The sequence below is a fragment of the Vitis riparia genome, chromosome 8, assembly GCF_004353265.1.
Source record: "Vitis riparia cultivar Riparia Gloire de Montpellier isolate 1030 chromosome 8, EGFV_Vit.rip_1.0, whole genome shotgun sequence".
Lineage (NCBI taxonomy): Eukaryota > Viridiplantae > Streptophyta > Magnoliopsida > Vitales > Vitaceae > Vitis > Vitis riparia.
In genome coordinates, this window is record NC_048438.1 from 16,110,359 (window position 1) to 16,130,960 (window position 20,602).

Here is a 20,602-nt window from a genome sequence, read left to right on the forward strand (position 1 = left end):
CTCTCAATCTTGAATTGCCCTGCTAAAAGGCAGATTGCAACATATCTCTCACCTTTTGCCCAGAAACCGACAGAGAAAATGCTCCAACTTTGCTTATCCATTTCCAAAAATGCCTAATCCATGAGAATTACTATCGATAGAGAACCACCGACCCCTACCCTCATACTTCATTACCACCACCTGTCTCTCAAAATTTTCCCTCCCCTAAACTTCCAAAGCTATTTGCTGAGAAAAGCTTTGAAGTAATCAGCCTTCTAAAACCTGGGATAAACATTAAGTTGCCAGAGTAATCACCTGATTTTGGTACCACTGCCACATTCACCAACAAAAATGATATAATTATGACATGATCACATTGTTTGCACCAACCACACATCAAGTGGTATGAAAAAAAATGTGATATAAGCTATATGGTTGTACCATATTCAGTTTAGTGAGAACTTTTGTTTTACTACCAATTCTCAATGAACTAAAGCACGAGTATATTGCATCAATAAGGTGAAAAATAAATATCAAGTAACAAATAAATGACATTCATATTTTACAATTCAATTGCAAAAAATGATTGCTACAAGATGTACTCCTGCTTAAACATTAAAAACTTGCCAAGTAATATGCTAAAAGAAATGACTCAAGAAACTAGCCAAGTTGCTAAAGAAATGATCAAAAGTGAAGTTCAATGAAACAACTCAGTAAATTAACCAAGTTGCTGCTGATATGATCAAAATTTTAGTGTTTGAGAACCCAAACAACACCTTGATGCGTACTCAAAAAAGGTTTAAAAACCAGGCTACAAAAGGGATCTTAGAATCACCAAGTTATGATGAGTTTATATGATTGTCACCCTTCAGCTATCAACAACCCCGACGCAAATATCGAGCTTTCACATCTTTAGCACGACCTTCCTGGGAATCTGTATGATTAACATCTTCAGCTTCATCTTCGTCAGTGTCAACTTGTTTAAGGGATGATCTAGTCTGTAAGCTTATATGTCTAGGGAGGAACACATTGAAGTAATAGCTAACAATGCTTTTCCTGCACTTGTTTGGGAAGCACTTGAAGGCATGCTTCCAAAATTTCACTTCATTAGAAAGTGGATTTGACTTCATCAGAGACTGGAAGGTCTTTTGTTCTTTCAATGACCATGACTTTGAGACAGCTTCCCCCATCTCGTCAAACTTCCAATCCATAAAAGCAGGACCAAGATCAGATTGCAAAAAGAGACTTTTTTCATGAACATGAAGTTTGACGCAATCAGCAGATCCAGGAGAGGCACAGAAGCAAGAGTCAGGTCTGCCTTTCCCAATTGTTTTAGGTGAAGTTTCTGTACTTTCCCCTCTTACGGGCCAAATTTGGGTGCCTAACCACCTTGAACTTTCGGAATCACCATCCCTACCACAAAGATTCCCTTGGTCAGATGGACCAGTCCAGTCAGGAACATTGGCCTGAAAGAAAGGCCCAACAGGAATAGCCATTCTTGGAAGATAATCACCAATGAACTTCAATAACCTGATTGATCGTCGAGGTGTCTGATGATCTGTTTGCTTTGGTTCTTCCAAATTTGATGAGTTTGAACTGTAAACCGAGTCATCAAAATCCAGCAAGGAAGCATCATGGATGGTCAAGTTCTCTGTACTCACTGGATTAGAACCATAAATTGATTCATCTGAAACCATTAAGGGAGAAGAATCCCTTTTTAATGAACTCGAGTCTGTTGAATTATCCAAAACAGGCAAATTGGTAGATACATGTTTTCCTTGAAAATTGTCCTCAAATGTCAATAAACTACCTAAACTACGCGAGTTATGAGCAATGCACTGATTGTCGCTTCCAATGGAGTCAGCCGAATTAAGCGAGCATGAAATTGAAGAGGTGTGAAAGAATTGCCTTCTCAATTTCTTGAAACTCTGCTGATCAGATTTCACCAGTCCAGGAGTAGTTGTGAATTCACCCTTTAGAAACTGCTGAAGTGCCCGCTTTCTCTGAGAAAGAGGCATGGAAAAGGTTCTTCCCTTAGTTTGCAAGAACAAAGAGCCTAAATTTCATCTTAAGGAGGAGGGAGCACCTCAACTAAAAATTGCTTGAAGATACAGAAAACTCAATTGCAAGATAGAGAAATTCATGCAAACTAACACCACTGAAGAGCAATAAAGTGAAAGGAAAATTGCATTTTCTATGTAATGTTTTGTCAGTGTTGGATTTATCTTGCTAATTGAAGCTGGGTGACAGCATACAAGGATATGATTCTATGATAATCTTAAGAAAAAATTAAAAAATAAAATTTTATTTATTTTATAGAAAAATTCTAATAAACAATTCTTCTCAAATTCAAAACTAAATTTAAATGGCTATTTCAATAAGCCTAGAGCTAAAGGCAACAATTATCACTAGGACTTTTTAGTTTCACTTAAGGTACTCAAAATGAACACGATCTGACATCGACTTTATAAGATAAAGGTATGTCCTATATGGGCATGGGATCTTTGTTAGATAGTTCTCTTTTCCTCTGGGCTTAAGATTGGTTTTCAATTGATATCCTTATTGGTTGTAGCCACTAGGAAAGAAGAGAAATATGTTGAAACTTGGGCTTTTATGAGGATATTTAGGTATAGAGAAAAAAGTTATGTTTCTAAAAGCCTAGTTAGGTTTCTGATAAAGAGGTTGCAACCCAGTTATCAACTACCAGATAACCCTAATTCTAGATCCCCTTTTTACATATCATGTGTTTACTCTATTATTATTTTGGATATATTGTTCATGTGATATTGAACTTTGCTTTTTAAGGTTAAAGATTTTTATTTTTTTAATCTAAAGCTTGTTTTCCAGTTTCAGTCTTCTCAAACGGTGATTAAAGATATGAAATGAAGAGGATGAAGAGGAGTTCTTTGAGATGGTGAAGACAATATTTAAAAAAAAAAATAAAAATCAGAAGGTTTTATAAAGAGCTGATGAGGGGTTTGTTAGCCCAAGGTTTTCCCTTAGTTACAAAACAAGATTGGAGTGGCTAATGATATTCTTAAGTCTTTGATGTTCAATTTTTAAGAAAATTAAACAAGTCAATAGCAAAATGAGGATGAAAAAGACATCACAAGAGCATCAAAGTATTGTATACCCCTTAGGACATTTGTATGTAAGGTTGAATTGGTGCATTAAAATTCCAATGCACGTCATTTGTTTTAAAGCACCCTATATTCATCCAAAATAATCTTAAACTGCTTTTATTCTTTTAAAAATTGGATGAAAATCAAATTGAGGAAAAACCTGAGCTTAACTTGGCCAAAATGATTTCAAGAAGGGTTTTTCAAATTTGTTACGAGTAGTCTAGCTGGTTGTTCTCCTTTAATTCTGTGCTAAACTTGAGAAATTTGCAAAAGTTTAAAATTAGCCTTGAAAGTGTTCTCACCATGCTTTGGCAATGGCTACCGGTTGAGTTGGGAAACTCAAGTAATCAACTGCCTAGGTCAACCGATCGAGGGAAATCATGTCTAAACAACTAGTTTCCCAATGCATCTCATGTATAAGTGCTTCAAACTTTATCTATTGTTAAGAGAACACCTTAAATTTACTGTTTATCAATCCTAACAGCTATCATATTGCTTTTTGAGTGCAAATAGACCCAAAGTTTGCATAGCTTAGTGCACCCTTTTCAATCCTAGCTTATCATTATAATTCTTGAGCTACAACTTGTTGCTAGGTTCCTGTAATACCATCTCTTTGAATTGTAAGTAGTGAGAGAGTTCAAGAGTTATAAATCTCTTGAGTGTGTATTGTAGAAAGTCCCTAGGAAACAAGAATCCAAGTGTAAAGGTGATTAAGGTTTGATTGAAGCCTTGAAAGATTTGTAGATACCTCGGCTTGGTTTTGGAGCTCGAGGAAAGTGGATGTAGGTCAAGATTGCCCCAAGCCACCATAAAACACTATTTATATTTCTCTTTCTCACTCTCTTTTAATCTTCATTGTCTTTATTATCTCTTATTTTGTCATTGGCATCAATAAGAGTTAAAATTTGTTAAAATTGACCAACACTCAATTCAACCCTTCCCCTTGTCCTTAGGTAGGGTTAGCTAGACTTCACATTTGCTATTAGAATTAGACCTCTTGTTAAAGACTTATCTGTCTAAGAGGTAATGACTAATCCATCAACTTCATCCCATATGGAAGAGTTTTATGTTAATAGAACCCAATTTTTTATTGGAAATTATTTTGATTTTCGAAAGGTTAGAATAACTTGGTTTTTGAAATCTATTGACTGTAATTTATGGAAAGTCATTTAAAATGGTCCCCTATGTTCCCACAAAAATTGAAAATGGGGTTTCTATTCCAAAGTTAAACCATAAATAAATATAATAGTGTGCCAATGTGAATCCTCCAAGGATATATGAAGCTTTTAGAGATCACCCATAAAGGAACAAACCAGGTTAAAGAATAAAAAATAAACATTCTTGTGCAAAGTTATGAACTTTTTAGTATGAAAGATATTGAGACAATTTTTTTTTTTGATAGGCAAAAGCACAAAGATATATTAGAGAAAGGGTGCTTGAAAGGTAACCCGGAGCATACAGGGAGTATACAAGAGACACCTAAAACAAGCAACAAAAACACAAGCACTCACTGGCCCTCAACAAGAACCCAACCAATCCACAAAGTTAAACAAAGATAAGGGGCCTACAACTATAGAAGAATTAGCCCAGGATAAGAGATTACAAACAAATGAGTTTTTCAATCTTTAAGCCGACAAAGCCTCATTATCGAAGACTATCCTATTTCTTTCCTTCCAAACTGTCCAAAATAAACAGAGAGGAGCTGCCCGCCAAACCTTTCTATGATTCTTGTCCTTAAAAGAAACATACCAACTTAATAGAGTGTCTCTCACCGAAAACGGCAGAACCCAATTAACCCCAAAAAGAGAAAACACAAGATCCCACAAAATCTTCACCCTAGAACAATGAACGAGGATATGGTTTATCGTTTCCTCTTCAACGCAACACAAGCAACATCTGTTGGCTAGAATCCAGTCCCTCCTCTTGAGCTGATCTTGAGTAAGGACCTTCTCCCAAGAAGCTTCCCAAGCAAAAAAACTCACCTTTGTAGGAACATACGGACTCCAAATAATATTGCCCGGAAACGAGACTGCACGGCTATGAGCAAGAGACTTGTAAAGAGATTTTACAGTGAAAATCTCATTTTTCGTCCCTTTCCATGGCATCCTATCCTCCCCATCAGCATCCAACCTCTTCCCTTGAAAGGACGATAGGAGTCTTTCCACCTCCTCCACCTCCCAGTCGTTGAAAGGTATAAGGAAAAGAGGAGTCCACCTTCCCTCTTCCCCCATTGGGTCCCAATAGTCCGCAACTCATGCATCTTTAGAACCCGCTAAATCAAACAAGGATGGAAAAGCCTCACAAAGGGGGGTGTTCCCGCACCAAATGTCTTTCCAAAACCTCACCCTTTTACCATCCTCCACCGAGAAAGATACATTATTGAGCAGTAGCAAACTTTCCTTGCTGATTTCCTTCCAAAGCCCTACCCCATGGCCCTCCCTAGCCCCGCAAGTGCTCCACCTTCCTCTTTCAATCCCATACTTCGTACTAATAATAAGCTTCCAATATGAGTCTCTTTCAACCGCAAAACGCCAACTCCATTTGCATAAGAGGGCTCTATTAAGAATGGAGAGATTCCTAATCCCCAATCCACCCATCTTTTTGTGAGTACAAACAACCGCCCACTTAACAAGATGGGGCCTCTTCTCCAACGCTCCCCCTCCCCAAAGAAAGTCCCTTTGTATTTTCTCAATTCTTAATTTAACCACTCTTGGCATGCGCAATAATGACATAAGATAAGTTGGCATGCTCGCCAAAGTACTCCGGATGAGAGTGATTCTTCCTCCCTTAGAAATGAATTGCCTTTTCCACAAGGCAAGTTTCTTCCTCATCCGCTCTTCCACACCGTCCCAAACCTTCACTGACTTATTCGAAGCACCCAAAGGGAGCCCCAAATAAGTAGAAGGGAGAGATCCCACTTTGCAGCCAAGCTCAGTTGCCAGTAACTCAGCATTCTCCACTCTACCCACTGGCAAGATCTCACTTTTGTTCAAATTAATGGTATCCAAGCTCTTGTGAAGATCTATACAAAACTGGAGAAAGTCATGGACATCCTTCGATCATTACCCAAGCAATAGGAGGCAAAGGTCATTGCCATCCATTATCTATCATATTTGTGATATCCATGTAACATTTTAATCTATCATATTTAACATTATCTAAATAGTTATAAATTGCATCTTCAAAATAATTTATAATTGTATCAAGAATTGAAACATTTCATAACATCACTATACCAATTTTTACACCCAATACAGAAAAATATTGATTGACAACTGTTAAACTAACAAGGTAGGATTTGGATTTGCAATGTACATCATACTCTTTAACACTCTCCCTCATGTGCAACCTCATACCCATACGTGGAGAGATACACATGCTAGTAGGCAAACAACCACAAATAGCTCTTTTGGACTTATGCAAATAGAGAAAACAAATTTACAAATGGGGAAAACATACATGCAAAAAGGCTTGAGCACATGACCTTCCACCAAATGAAACTTTAATACCATCTTAAATTTATGAAAGAGTTATGAAAATTAATATTTCTTAGGAAAAAATATTACAAGATGTATAGATTACACTAGTTTTCCTATAGAGCACTAAACTAGGAAAAATATCCTAACCTCTTATACGTAGCAAATCCACATCAGTGATAATAATACAACAGTAAATATATAGCTAATTTATAGAAAATAATTGTCTATTCCAACAAATTATTGCCTACTCTAACAATAACATGTTGATAATTGTTTGAAAATAAAGTATTTTAATTTTAATTTTTTTTTTTGTTTATACTTATGAATTGAGGCAATTTTTTCTTGATTGATAACGGGTATCTCCAATAAATACAGTGATTATCTGTATTTTTCCTTTTCATTTTCATCGAATTTGAGTCATGGTGTTGTGATTTTGAGTAGTCTCACGAGTTGGCTAAGTTGAGACCAAGTTATTACTAAATTGCACAATATTCTACTAGCATTTCAAATTTATCATGATAACAACCAAAATAGATACTAGTTAGTCAAGAGTCGAGATGAACAGGAATTGATCGACACTTTGAACCATGTCCCAAAAAGCATTGAGTTAGAGATTGCAATTGCTCTAAACAGGTCTAAGTATGCTCTATTACAAGACTTTTGAATTAAACTTGTTTCAATTTCATCATTTTAAGGGTTTTAGATAAAGAAAAACCTCCTTTCAATCTTTATCGCCTTAGAGAAAACACATGTGGTTTGCATCAAATGTTAGCATCGAGCATGTGTCTTTTTTAGTTGGTTAAGGGTAGACAATTGGCATTGTATAAAATAGATCTGCATATCCAAAAAAAAAAAAAAATGTATAAAAATAGATCCCATGGTGTATGTTAAATCATGGATAAAATAGTCCTATTTCATAAGATAAAAGTACGTTCAGTTGTTAACTTATAATTCATCCCTCTTATACTATTGTCTTCACTTCCTATGAAAGGAATCAGTTTATATCTCATTATTAAAAAATAATAAATAATAAATAAATAAAGGTTGCCAAAGGTTTTAAACTTGTTCATAACTCATGATTGGAGGAAAAGGAATTAAAGCTTTATATATATATATATATATATATATATATATATATACATATAGACTCATTACCTTTTTTTCTTAATTTTTTACCTTTTCCTTTGTTGGAACTTAGACCTCTCACATCCCCATCTAAAACCTTGCCACTTGAGTTGCCTCAATAGCCACTCACCCTCCTATGTAGGTATGATATTCTTATCATGATCCATGGACTTAAGGGTGGTCAAACTATATACATTTCTAGTTTGGAATTTGCTATAATATCATCTCTCACAGATTATGTAGAATTGTCCACTATAGACTTACTCATAGCTTTAAAACACATTTACACAAATTAATTAATGACTATCATGCCCTTGGGTTCAATTCCAAAGTGTGACATGTATCACAAGGGACCAAAGCTACAATATAAATGGGGGATTTGATCACTGTTCCCACTATAAACTTGCAGTTTACCCATCTCAGTAGACTGAATGCCATGACATAACTATATTCAATGAATTCTTCCCAAAAGAAAAAAGAAAAATTAACTTTAGGTAAAACAATGAGATTTAGGACAAGAAGTGGCATATGAGCCACAATAACAAATTCAAGTGAATTGTCTGCCATAATCGCTCTTCCTAGAGCCAATTGGTTTCAGGCTAGATGGTTGGATTTCAATGAACATAATATATGTAAGCACATGCTTTTAAAGGGTTTTTGGCATAATTTATATCTATAAAATTGAATGGAAAAGATGAAGCAGCCATGCTTTCTTGTATTAAGTGTTGAGTAATTGGAAATATGAACATAGAATAAGAGCATTTAATATGAAAGGCATTAATATGGATGAACAAAGAACCAAGAAATGACAATCATAGGAAAATGCATGGGCAATAACTCGCATGTGACACAAACTAGAGACAAAATGAGACAAATTAGCTGGGATGGTCCTGTCAGAAGCAACGTTTGCTTTAGTAAACAGCAATATAGGTTATGTTAATGATGCTACAAGAACAAGGTCAAAGAATAATTTAGGTTAGTAGAAAAAGAAAAGAATCTGTTGATGAGTGATTTAACACAAATTATGGTCTTATATAATATGAAAGGGCATAGGAGGACTTGCTAGAAATCCCATAGACAAATCTGAAGAAATTAAGAAATGCCTACTTATTATTAAACTTTAATATCATTCTATCATATGGATTTGTTTTAACTTGCATTACATTATTATATTATAGGCATACTATTGAAAAAAAAAATCGCACAACACATGTATGATAAGAAATTTGCAACAAATGTGATGACATGATCCAAGGGGAAAATACTAAATTTGAGATTACCCGAGGAAATTCAGAATGAGTCAGAAACATAATTTTCCGCAGTTTAAGAAGCTGATCCCATAATCTTCCCCCTGACTCTTTTGAGGCCTCATAGTTGCAAGGATTCAGAGCCAGTCCCCTTAACCATGATATCAGGTCTGAATCAGCACATGACCCCAAAGGTGATTGTCTTTGTCTGCTAGCATCTCCAGTAGACGAATCTTTGAGCTTTCTTCCCTGCCTTCCACAATCACCACCACCACCGCCACTCCGTGTTATTGCCATCCTCGATATTTAGGATGCAGCAAGATATCTTCTTTAAAAGTTCTTTTGAATTCAACCCTGAAACGAAAATTTGCTATCATTAGCTTCTCCCTCATCAAGATTATACTCAATCAAATTAAATTAATAATTGAGGTGATAACTGCTAGACCTATCCTACTGATGAGTCCCAGAAACAGTGTACCAAAATTGTTTCCATCTTACCATCCAACCATTTAGAGCCCCCCTACTTTGAGCAAACCCCATGGGATTGATTCATATGGTCGTCGACGCAATATGGTTTTAAACCCAGGATTTAAGTTTATTTACGTCCGAGAATGAAACATGACTCATCATCATTCATCTCCAATATCCGGGCATTATGTTCAATAACCAATGCAACACCTGGGAACCGTCATATGAGGTCTCAAAGTTCTACTAAAGCTTTGTTTGTTTTGAAGACTGCTTCCAGAAAAACTTATATCAGGGGAAAATTATTAAAAAAAAAAAAAAAAAAAAAAGGCAGGCGCAAAGGACGAAAACTAGCAAAAGGACATAGTACATTCCCCTCAAGTTCATGATAAAACATTCATCGGGATTAAGAAAACGAAGCTGCACTAAAGATTTTTTGTTCCCCGAATTCTACTCCGTCGAAACAAAGAAGAACCTTATCATCCGATTGTTTAACAAGAAACCACAAGAACAAGGGAAGAAAATGTAGGTCTTAAATCCACGGTTGTGAGATTCCAAGATTCCCTTCTCTTTCCCGAGGTTCGCTCAGCAACCAAAAGGAGCATCAGGGTTTAGACGGCAACGACTCTGGAGGAAACCCTAACCCTAGAATCATCGGAATCCAAAGTTTCAAAAAATAAATAAATAAAACAAAAAAGAAATGATTCATCATCACGATTCGTGATCGTATGCCGTGAGAGTTGATGGCCATTTTGGTGAGATGAGGTGTGACGGCAACATGCGCCAGCTTTTTACTTGTTAGTACTAATTGGCTGATGTGAAAATTGCAGAATAGACACCACAGGCCTTCGTTAATGGATACTGGTGGTGATAAGAGCGTGGGGCTAAGAGCGAGGGACGGTGCATTATACTTGTTTTTTTTTTTTTTCAAAACTAAAAATAAAAATTAAATGAAATATTAATTAGTGGATGAAATTCGAATCATGGCCATCAAAACCTTTTATCAAACCAATTCTTACCTCTAAGATTGGAGAAGACTTGCTCAAAGAATTTGGAGTCCTGATATTTTAACTTTTGCTCTCATTTATAAGAGTTTTTTAGATAACATAAAATATTTGAAAATCAATCTCGATCATTAAATTACAAGAATCAAAATTAATTATTTTTATTGGATGATATAAATAGTTGCTCATAGATTTTTGATACATGGGATATGTTAATATTGTAAAACGAAAGTTTAATTAATCTCAATTTTGATAATAATAAAATAAAGTTTGAAATTAATTATTTATTTTAAGTATGTTTATGTAAAAAGATTTCTAAAAAAGCAATCAAATTCATATCAAATAAAGAGAAATCGAGAAAGAATAAAAAATACCTTAAAGAGAATATCGAGCAAAATTTATTCTCTAAGATCTCTTTGTAAGGTTGTTAGTGTATTAAAATCATACATTTCATTTTTACTTGAAGCACCTAAAATCATTCAAGTGTCTAAATCGATTTTATTCTTTTATAAATTAGATGAATAATTGTTCTAAATAAAAACCACATTTATTTAATGTTATTCATAATTAAAAAGGCTTTCAAAATGATGATGATCTAATCGGGTTTTCTCTAAGAATTTTATATTAAAGATGCAAAAATTGCAAAAAATTATAAATTTTATTTATGTATTTTTGAATAATTTTCATAAAAATTAAGATTTATCGTTCCAAGAATAAAAACTAATGTTTTGATGTGCATTTATCATTAAAAAAAAAACAATCTAAGTTTTCATACTAAAACAATTGAAGTTGTTAAATATTATCGTGCATCATTTTTTTTGTTACCTTTTTGTTTGTTTGTTTGACAAGCGGTTGATTAAGAGATTAGTCGGTTTAGGAAAATTTTCAAAGTAGTATAAGTTGGTTAATTAGAGTTTAATGACCTAAATTCTATTTGGTTGGACTTGAAAAACTTGCAATGTGACATACGTGGTGAAAAAAAATTATGAGATTTTTAGAAGGTATGTAGTGGTTGGGGGTGCGTGTGTGATGATGATTATTTTTTCTAGGGTATTTGATGATTATTTTTTGTTGTAGTCGCTCACAACTCTCCCCTCTTATACCAATTTTAGACTTAGTACATTTTCTTCTTCTTTGCCCATGGTTTTTCTCGTTTAGGGTTTTCCATGTAATTTTGTATGTTTTTATTTTGTTTTTTTTTTTTTTCTTGTTGTCTATTTTCATTATTTTGTAACATGGTCTAAATTGGTTGAGGCATACAACCAGTGATCAACCAATTGAGGATCAATCAAACCAATAATCGATCAGTCGAACTCCTATGACCTAATGGTCACTTTTTGTACCTCCGACCATCCAACGACTAATAGCTAGTTTGACCACTTGATCCACTAGTCCACTCTAAATTGTGTCTAACAACTAGCTTGAGCTTTCAACTCCTATTTAAAGGCTTCACATTTTTTGTATTGATAGGGAAAGAGTTCTAAACTATTCTTGAATATTATTTAAATTGAGGAAGTATTTTTAGAATGCACCTACTTTACAACCTACATTTTATTTTAATGCACCATTCAACCCTAATTTCTTTATATTATATTATATTAGCCCTAATACCACTTATTGGGAAAAGGAAGAAATAAAATAAACCCAATACATCCTTTATCTATTTCTCTTCACACTTTTTCTTACTTTTTTTTTCTCTCTCTATAAAACCATATATTTATAGAGCCCTATGTGTTAACCCTAAAACAATAGTTTCCTAATCCTAGTCAAACATAGAAAAGTAATTAACCAAAAACATAAACTCCTTAAAAAATGACTTTCCTAAAAAATAAAAAGTAAATAATTTGAGTAAAATCCCAACAAACTTCATCTTGACTCAAATTTTCTTAATCTTGCACAATTAGTAAGAATAAACATGTGTTAAGTTCAAACTCTTGTCAAACTTGACTCAAGAAATCATCTTCGTCTTCTTTATAACTTCATTCTTTTTGTAATTACTCTCATCCTTGTGCCAATGAGTAGTCTTAGCCGAAAACGAAGTCTTAATCATCTTGTTGTACTCTTCTACTTTGACAACTTCTTTAATGTTCATAAAAGACTTTTCATGGTTTGGCTCCACCTTCATAGTCCCACTTAAAATTGTCTTCTTAATCAAAGTATATAATTTTTTTTACCTTTTTCTCTTTCATAGCTATGAAAACACCTTTGTTGATCTTCATAATACCATTCTTTATGGAAAAAACATAGCCCAAATTGTCCAAAGCCCCTAAAGAAATTAAGTTTTTCCTCTACTTAGGAACATGCTTAACATTACTCAATGTCCTCACAACACCATCAAATATTCTCACTTTTACGGTATCAATCCTAATGACTTTAGATCTTGAATCATTGTCCATTCAAATAGTATTAACATTACATTCCTTATAAGTATGTGAAAGGAATGTTTAGAATCCAAAATCCAAGAGTCAAGAAAATTTTCATCAACCATAACAGAAAAAAAAACATCACTTTTCTTACCAAAATTTTCATCAACAATATTAGTAGAATTTGAAGTCTCTTGGGATTCAAGATTTTTCCTTACTTTTAAGTGTTTTGTCAATTCTTCATAGTACATCTCGATATGTCTCTTTTCATGGTAGTAATGACACTCCATATCTCTTCAGAAGCGTGATTGGGAACGATCATCTCTTATATCATAATTCCTCTTTTGTGATTTACTTCTACCATGATGTGATTTAGAATTCATCACAAAAGCTTGTCCAGTATGAGATAAACTACTTGGTTGTTTAATATTTTCATTTTCTAAGAAAGCAATTAACATCTCATCCACAGTCAACATTATCTTTTCAACTAAGAGTGTAGTCACCATTGTCTCATCTAATTTTGATAAAAATGCTAATAAAATAATGATTTGATCTTCATCATAAATCTTAACCTCTATACTTAATAATTGAGTGACACATTTATTAAATTTATTTATATGATCTCTAACATTCGTTCTTTCATCAATTTTCAACTAAATGGTTGTTTCTTCAAATATTAGCCTATTTGTAAGGAATCTTGACATATAATTTTCTTCTAACTTTTCCCATAAATAAGAAGAAGACTTTTCATTCAAAACACTATACTGTATTTTAGGAGCTAGACTTAAAGAAATAGAATTTACCATTCTTGCTTCAAATTTTTTCCATTCATCATCTATCATTCTCTATGGTTTATTGCCTCATAATGCTTTGAGAAGTCCTTGTTGCACCAAAGCATCTTTAACGGTACTCTGCTAGATATTAAAATTGTTTTTTCTTATCAAAAGGTTGATTATTATATTTTATCCCTAACATCATCTTTAAAGTAATTGTATCACAATCTTCATACCACAAATATGATACCACTCACTTGCTGGGAAAAATCATAACACTTAAATGCAATAGGAAAAATAAAATAAAATAGAAAAAAATATTTACATGATTTGGTGTAAACATCTACATTCGCAGGAAAAGGAGATCAAATTTATTATAACCTTCATGATCACATGCTTCAAACTCTCTCAGCCTCTTTCTACCCAAAACCCAATACATGTTTTGCCTATCTTTTTCACATTTTTCTAACATTTTTTTTCTATTCTTTTTTTTTTCTCTATCTATAAAACCACATATTTATAAAGCCGTATGCGTTAATCCGAAAACAATAGTTTCTTAATCCTAGTAAAACTTTAAAAGGTACTTTACCAAAACATAAACTCTATAAATATTAACTTTCGTCAAAAAAAACAAAAAATAAATCATTTGAGTCAAATCCCAATAGTATTATGTCAAAATTGTAAACTATGAGTTTTAATCTTATCAAAATCTTTTCTTGTATATGGGGCATTACTTGAGGGCAAAACCTAAGTGTGGGGTATCATTTAAGGTTTGCCAAGTGTGGGGTATCATTCGAAGAGTTCAAAAGTGAGGTATTTATTGAGAAAAATTGCAAATGTATATTGGAACCTATTAATTCAAATGTCAAGCTTCAAAGCTTGGTTTGGAAGCCTTGGTATAATGGAACCTTAAGCTTGAGATTGCAGTTATATGAGAATGGATGTGGGTTAGGATTAGGCTGAATCATTTTAAATCTTGCGTTTGCATTCTTTTCTTCCCTATTCTCTTATTTATTTGCAATTGCTCTTATATTACTTTTTATCATATTATTACTTATATTGTCACTTGCATTCTATAATTGTTAAATTTACAAAAAAAAAAAAAAAAATGATTATCATTCTATTCAACCCCTCCTCTCTAGGATACTTCCCTTATATTGATATTAGCTGGAATCATAACAAAAGTAACTTTGTAACTTGAGAAAATTAGAGTTATACACATTGCACGCCTAGAGGACTAAATCATTTTCATTACCTTAAAATTTGTTACTATGTGATCATGCTACCATTATACTTTTCTCTATAAATAAACAAATTAAAAAAGCCAAAAGGCATTGTGCCTACAATAAAAAATATAGAAAATACATCCAAAACTTTTACATTATCCATAAGTGGACATTAACTTCGTAAAAAAAATAAAGATTAATTCCATTCTACTTAATTGAATAGTATAAAAAGCGAAGATATATGGTTAATTTGAAAACTATTTGTAATCATGAAAAACAATTTTTAATACAATATTTTTATTTTTTATAATTAAAAACAATTTATAACTTATAGAACATGTTTGCCACATTTGAAATAAGGTCTTTCTCTTAAAAAAAAAGTTAGGCTATGTTTAGGAATGGATCTAAAGAACAATTTTTATTTTTATTTTTTTTAAGAACAAAAAACACAAAAAAACATATTTGATTATCGATTGTTCACAAAATATGTTTTTGAGAATTATTTTGAAAACATTTTAGTCTAAATTTGAAAATAGTTTTCTATTCTCTAGAGAAAAAAAAACACTCAATGAAAATAAAAAAATAAAAAATAAATTTTTATTTATAAAAACAAAAAAACATGTTATTTTCAAATAATATTTTTAATTACTTTTAGTTATTTCACTTGTTTTTAATAATTATTTTAAAAAATAATTATACAAATATGGATAATGATTAAAAATAAAGTACAAGTTGTTTTTAAAACATATTTTAAAAATATAAAAAATATGTTAAAATCACTTTAAGTTTTCAAATGGACTTTTATTCTACAAAAATATTAGAGAATGTTCTAAAAATTGATTTTGAAAACACTTCCTAAATAGAGCATTCATTGTTATGAAAGTATCTTATGTTATTTTCTAAAAATATATTTAACTGTTTTATTTTGTTTTTTTAAGGGTTCTTTCAAAAAATAATTGTATAATATGAAGAATGATTGAAAATAAATCATTACAAATAAAATTTATTTTCAACAAATATTTGAAAAAAAAAAACAGGTTGAAAACATTTTAGATTCAAATTCATACTTTTATTTGAGAAAAATATTATAAAACTATTTTTAAAAACTGTTCTTAAAAACTTTTTTTAAAACTCATAAAAAAAAATACTTTTTTATAACTATTTTTGAAAATGTTTCCAAACAAGTCCTTAAAGATTTTTTCTATTGCAAAAAATAAAGAATGAGAGGAAACCAAATAAAATATTGGATAAATTACAGTAAACTCCTTAAGCTTTCAAAATTCAACAGCCTCTTTGATTAAGATAATTTTATAGTTTTAAATATGGAAAACCATTTAGTAGACTCAAAAACATATTTGATAGTTTTTTTTATTTTTTTTAGGGGAAACAGTTTCAGAGAACTTATTTCTATTTTTGTTTGGTAATTGTGTTTATTTTCTATTTTTAGAGACTCAAAAACATATTTCAAAATTTTTGAAAGAAAATCGTTTTTTTTTTTTTTAAATTATGGGTTTTGTTTGATAACCATTTTTTAAAATAAGTTTCTATTTTTAAAAGCAAAAAATAGTATTTAGTTAAAAAAAAGTATGTTCGACATTCTTCTCAAAAACTAATTTTTAAGATTTGTTTTCAAAAACTTTTTCTTTAAGAGCTATTTTAAAATAATAATAATAATAATAATAATAATAATAATAATAATCTCAAACACGCTCTAAGACCCTACTTGGTAATTATTTTTCAAAAATAGTTTTCGAAAAAAATTGTTAAAAGCAATGGTTTGTTGACTAAAAGTTTGTTTGAGAACCAAAATGTTTTCAATCTACTTCTAATATTTTAAAATAATTTTTATATCTAATGTTTTATTTTTACTCGTTTTACATGTTTGCATAATTATTTTTTAGAACATTTTTTAGAAAATTAGTGAAAACAACTAAAAACAATTAAAAGATGTTATCTACAACATTATATTTTTTGTTTTAAAAAATATAAAATATAAAAAGGGTCTATTTAACAACTTTTAAGAACAATTTTTTGTTTTCTAAAACAAAAAAAATTGAAAAACACTTTTGACAACCAGAAACTATTTTTTGTTATCAGAAAATAGAAAACATGGTGTTTTTAGAGAACATTTTTTAATTGTTTTCATTTGTTTTTTTGGAACTGTTTTTAAAAATAATTATACAAACATACATAATGATTAAAAATATAGTACTAGATATAAAAATTATTTTTAAAACATATTTAAAAATATTAAAAACAGGTTAAAACATTTTAGGTTCCCAAACAGACTTTTATTCAATAAAACATTATATAATAGTTTTCAAAAACTGTTCTTAAAAACTATTTTTCAAAACAGTTTTAAAAAACAGTTACTAAACAAGGCTTAAGGGTTTGTTTGACAATTGCTTTCAAGAACAATTTTTTGTTCTTCAAAACACAAAAACAAGAAAACACACTTAACAACTAAAAAATATTTTCCTTTTTTTGTTCTTAAAAACAGAAAACAATGTGTTTTCAGAAAACATTTTTAAATTATTTTTTATTGTTTTCACTGTTTTCTAAGAGTTGTTTTAGAAAATAATTATATAAGCATGTAGAATGGTTAAAAATAAAGCATTGACTATAAAATTATTTTTAAAACATATTTAAAAATGTAAAAACATTTTAGGTTTTAAACAGACTTTTGTTTTACAAAATATTAGAGAATAATTTTTAAACATTATTCTCAAAAACCGTTTTTTAGAACTGTTTTAAAATACAGTTACCAAACCGGACTTAATCTTTTGATTGTGAAAAGTGTTATCCTGTTTTTTGAACAAAAAATGGAAAACTATTATTGAAAATTGCCAAACAGATCCTTATATTTTCCTTCATTTTCTAGGTTACCAAATAACTCATATGAGAAAAATAAGATTCCAACCCATTCCCTTATGCTCTTATTCTAAGCAAATGATAATGTTTACAAGTTACAACTCTAAACATTTAAAAGTCTTTATGTGAGGTTTTACACTTTCTTTCACTTTCTTAACAATCAAACAGTTAGAAAAACAAAAGAGAATTAGTTAAAAGTCACATGCAACGTCATAATCTTCTAATAAGACTTTCTCAATCAATTTAAGAGCAAAAAGAAGGAATTTAATTGTAAATAAAGACGATTTTAAAGAAATGGAAAGGGGTTTCTCACCACAAGATTATACACAGTGTCAGAAAGTTTTCTTTACCTTTTGGAGACTCCTCTGAACTTTCCTCCACAACCCCCCTTTGAAGCCTTAGGACAAGAAAAAAAAAAAAGAAAAAAGAAACTTAAAAGAAGAAGAAGGAGAAGAAAGAAACCCTAGGAAAAATGAAGAAAAGTACTTTTCTTTATATTTTTTACTTTTTTATATTTTCTTTTTAATTATGAAGTGACATAAATGTCCTTCTTTGAGCTAAAAGTAATTAAAACGCCATTGTTAAAGAATTAATTTTATAAAATTGCAAAAGTTATATTTTTTGGTCATTTACTAACCATGATTGATAAATTAATGATATTAATTAATTAATCAATTTTAATTTTTTCCTTCCTCAGCTTATTAGGATTTTTAATTATTTTATTTATAGTTTTTTTATATTAATTTTTTTTTATCAAAAATTGAAAATTCCCCCCTCAAAATCCAGGATGTTGAAGGCTAGAATATAGGAGGAGAAGGGAAGGGAAATCAAAGAAGGGAATTTTACAAAGTTTCTTGAATTGAAACAGTGGGTAATATCGAGATTCAAAATTTTCCACTGTTCCATTTTCTATGCAACCAAACATGGCATTCTATGAAAAACCAAAAAAAAAAAAAAGTGCGTGTGTAAGAGAGAGGGCAGAAGCAGAGGCACCTTGATCCGAGAGGCCGACACTGGCGAAGAGCAGCCGACTGATGAGGTAGGCGAGTGAAAGAATAGGTTTTGAGAAGATGACGACGTGTCCACTTTTAAAGGTGAAAATGTGACAAATTGAGCAGCACTGTGCTCGGGCCGGCCTGCTGGGAGCCTGGGAATACCATGTTTTGTTTTGGGCGAGACGTTGAGCAAATGGTCACCAGCCTGGCAACCTACAAGGTTAATTACTTAAATATAATATGAAAAATATTTAAAAAATCAAATATAATTAAAATTAATTATAAATTTATGTATTTTTAAATTACTTATTCTTAATATAAAATAGTTAAAATAAATAAAATGAATTCAAAGTACTATATAAAAATAATTTATTGGTATTAAATTTATTTTTTTCTCCATCATGTTTTCCTCATATTTTTTTAAAATCAAACATAACCTAAATAATTTCAATGATTGATTTCACTCAAATTTTACAAATTTTGGTGTAAATATACCTACTTATTATTGATTTTAAATTTCATCATTTAGTACCCTTATAAATTTATTTTGTTTACAAAATTTATTTCTTAAAAAAAGAGATTTAGGTAAAAAGATTTTAGGCATATAAAATGTTTTTTTTAAAATATATTATATATATGAAATATATCTATTAGAGTGCCAAGTAACGAAATTTGAATCAAGGGATGTAAATGAAATGAACTCATAATGTCAAAATTGATTGTTTTATGTGATTTTCATTATATTGTTACTTAGAAGGAGAAAATATAAAATGTAGGACTACCAACTCTCTTAAAAGTAATTGCTATTAAGAAATACGCATACCTAACCTTATAATGCATTAACTCAAGCGCCCACGACGAACACAAAGAGAGTTGATAGATACAACTAACTCTCTAATATACCAACATAAAAGAAAGAAAATAATAAAAAAATAAAATAAAAATAAAAATTAATAAATTATTTTATATACTAACATTATTTTATATAAAAGATATAATAATTTTGAAAATATATAAAATTCTAATTAATTTTATTAACATTTATCTTTTCATATTTTTATAATAAAATAAATATGAAAAAATTATTTTCCTTCTCACGGTTTATTTTCCTTGCTACTTAGCATAATTCCCATGACCTAAAAGAAAAAAGGTAAAGAAAGTTGGAAGATAATATATAGGTAAATTATGTTTACATCCACTAAAAATATCTTTGCATCTACTTTGTTTACAAATCCACTATAAAATTAAAAAGTTATTAATGCATCCACTTTTAAGTTTTAGAAATACTCAAAACATCTCTCTTGTTTTCTCTCTTTAGACCTTTTTTTTTTCTCTCTCTTAACCTATTTTTTCTCAACCACAAACCCTAATAGAAAATCATATTCTCTAAAGTTCATTTAATAACAAAAGAGTATTCAAACCATATTCATAGTTATTTGTAATTTTTTTTATATACATTTTGTTTAATTCATATAACATACTTGTTGTAGCTCTAATATTTCTGCTTCTTGCTTCGCTATTCTTGCACAAAAAGAATGTTTAGAAATTTTTTCGAATAGCCCTCTTTGAAGATCAAGCCAATCTCTCTTTTTTAGTAGACAGGAGAAAGATAGGATCATTCATAACTCTTAGCGACTTTGGAGACACATTTTATGGGGTGTTAATTTTGTAACGACAACCCATTAATTTTCGTTTATACATTACAAAAGTTTTTTTTTAATACTTACTTTATTGTCTAGGGTTACCATTTTTTTTTTAACTAGTTATCTATTAAAAAACTTGCTCTATTTAAATGAATATTTTCAAATGGAGGACATGCTTACCTATTTGGGCACTGCCCCTTGCTTGTCTAGGTTAACCTTATATTCGGTTGTACCTTAATTGAGACACTCCGTTGCTCCCATAATACCATATGAATATCTTTTAGAGCTTATTCTTGCATTGTTGATGAAA

At 30.7% G+C, this 20,602-nt stretch overlaps 1 protein-coding gene across 3 annotated transcripts; it reads right to left on the reverse strand.

The window, feature by feature from the left end:
* Positions 1-483: 483 nt before the first annotated feature.
* Positions 484-18,765, reverse strand: LOC117921190. Of its 3 annotated transcripts, XM_034839008.1 has the most exons (4): positions 18,648-18,765; positions 18,005-18,051; positions 8,986-9,306; positions 484-1,982 (listed from the first exon to the last, which is right to left on the reverse strand). In XM_034839008.1, the coding sequence occupies exons 3-4, from the start codon at positions 9,247-9,249 to the stop codon at positions 855-857; spliced, it is 1,392 nt and encodes a 463-aa protein (XP_034694899.1). In that variant the 5' UTR covers positions 9,250-9,306; positions 18,005-18,051; positions 18,648-18,765; the 3' UTR covers positions 484-854. The 3 variants fall into 3 exon arrangements, with proteins under 3 accessions (XP_034694899.1, XP_034694897.1, XP_034694898.1); XM_034839006.1 differs by lacking the exons at positions 18,005-18,051; positions 18,648-18,765 and adding an exon at positions 9,451-10,276; XM_034839007.1 differs by lacking the exons at positions 18,005-18,051; positions 18,648-18,765 and having other exon boundaries at positions 8,986-10,276.
* Positions 18,766-20,602: the final 1,837 nt, after the last annotated feature.

Bases quoted from the DNA above. Each gene is read 5' to 3' on its own strand.
- LOC117921190 (XM_034839008.1), bottom strand. From the start codon at position 9,249: ATGGCAATAACACGGAGTGGCGGTGGTGGTGGTGATTGTGGAAGGCAG. The intron at 1,983-8,985 runs GTAATCTCAAAT...CCTCTTTCTCAG, and splicing joins CTCATTCTGAATTTCCTCGG to AGAAAGCGGGCACTTCAGCA.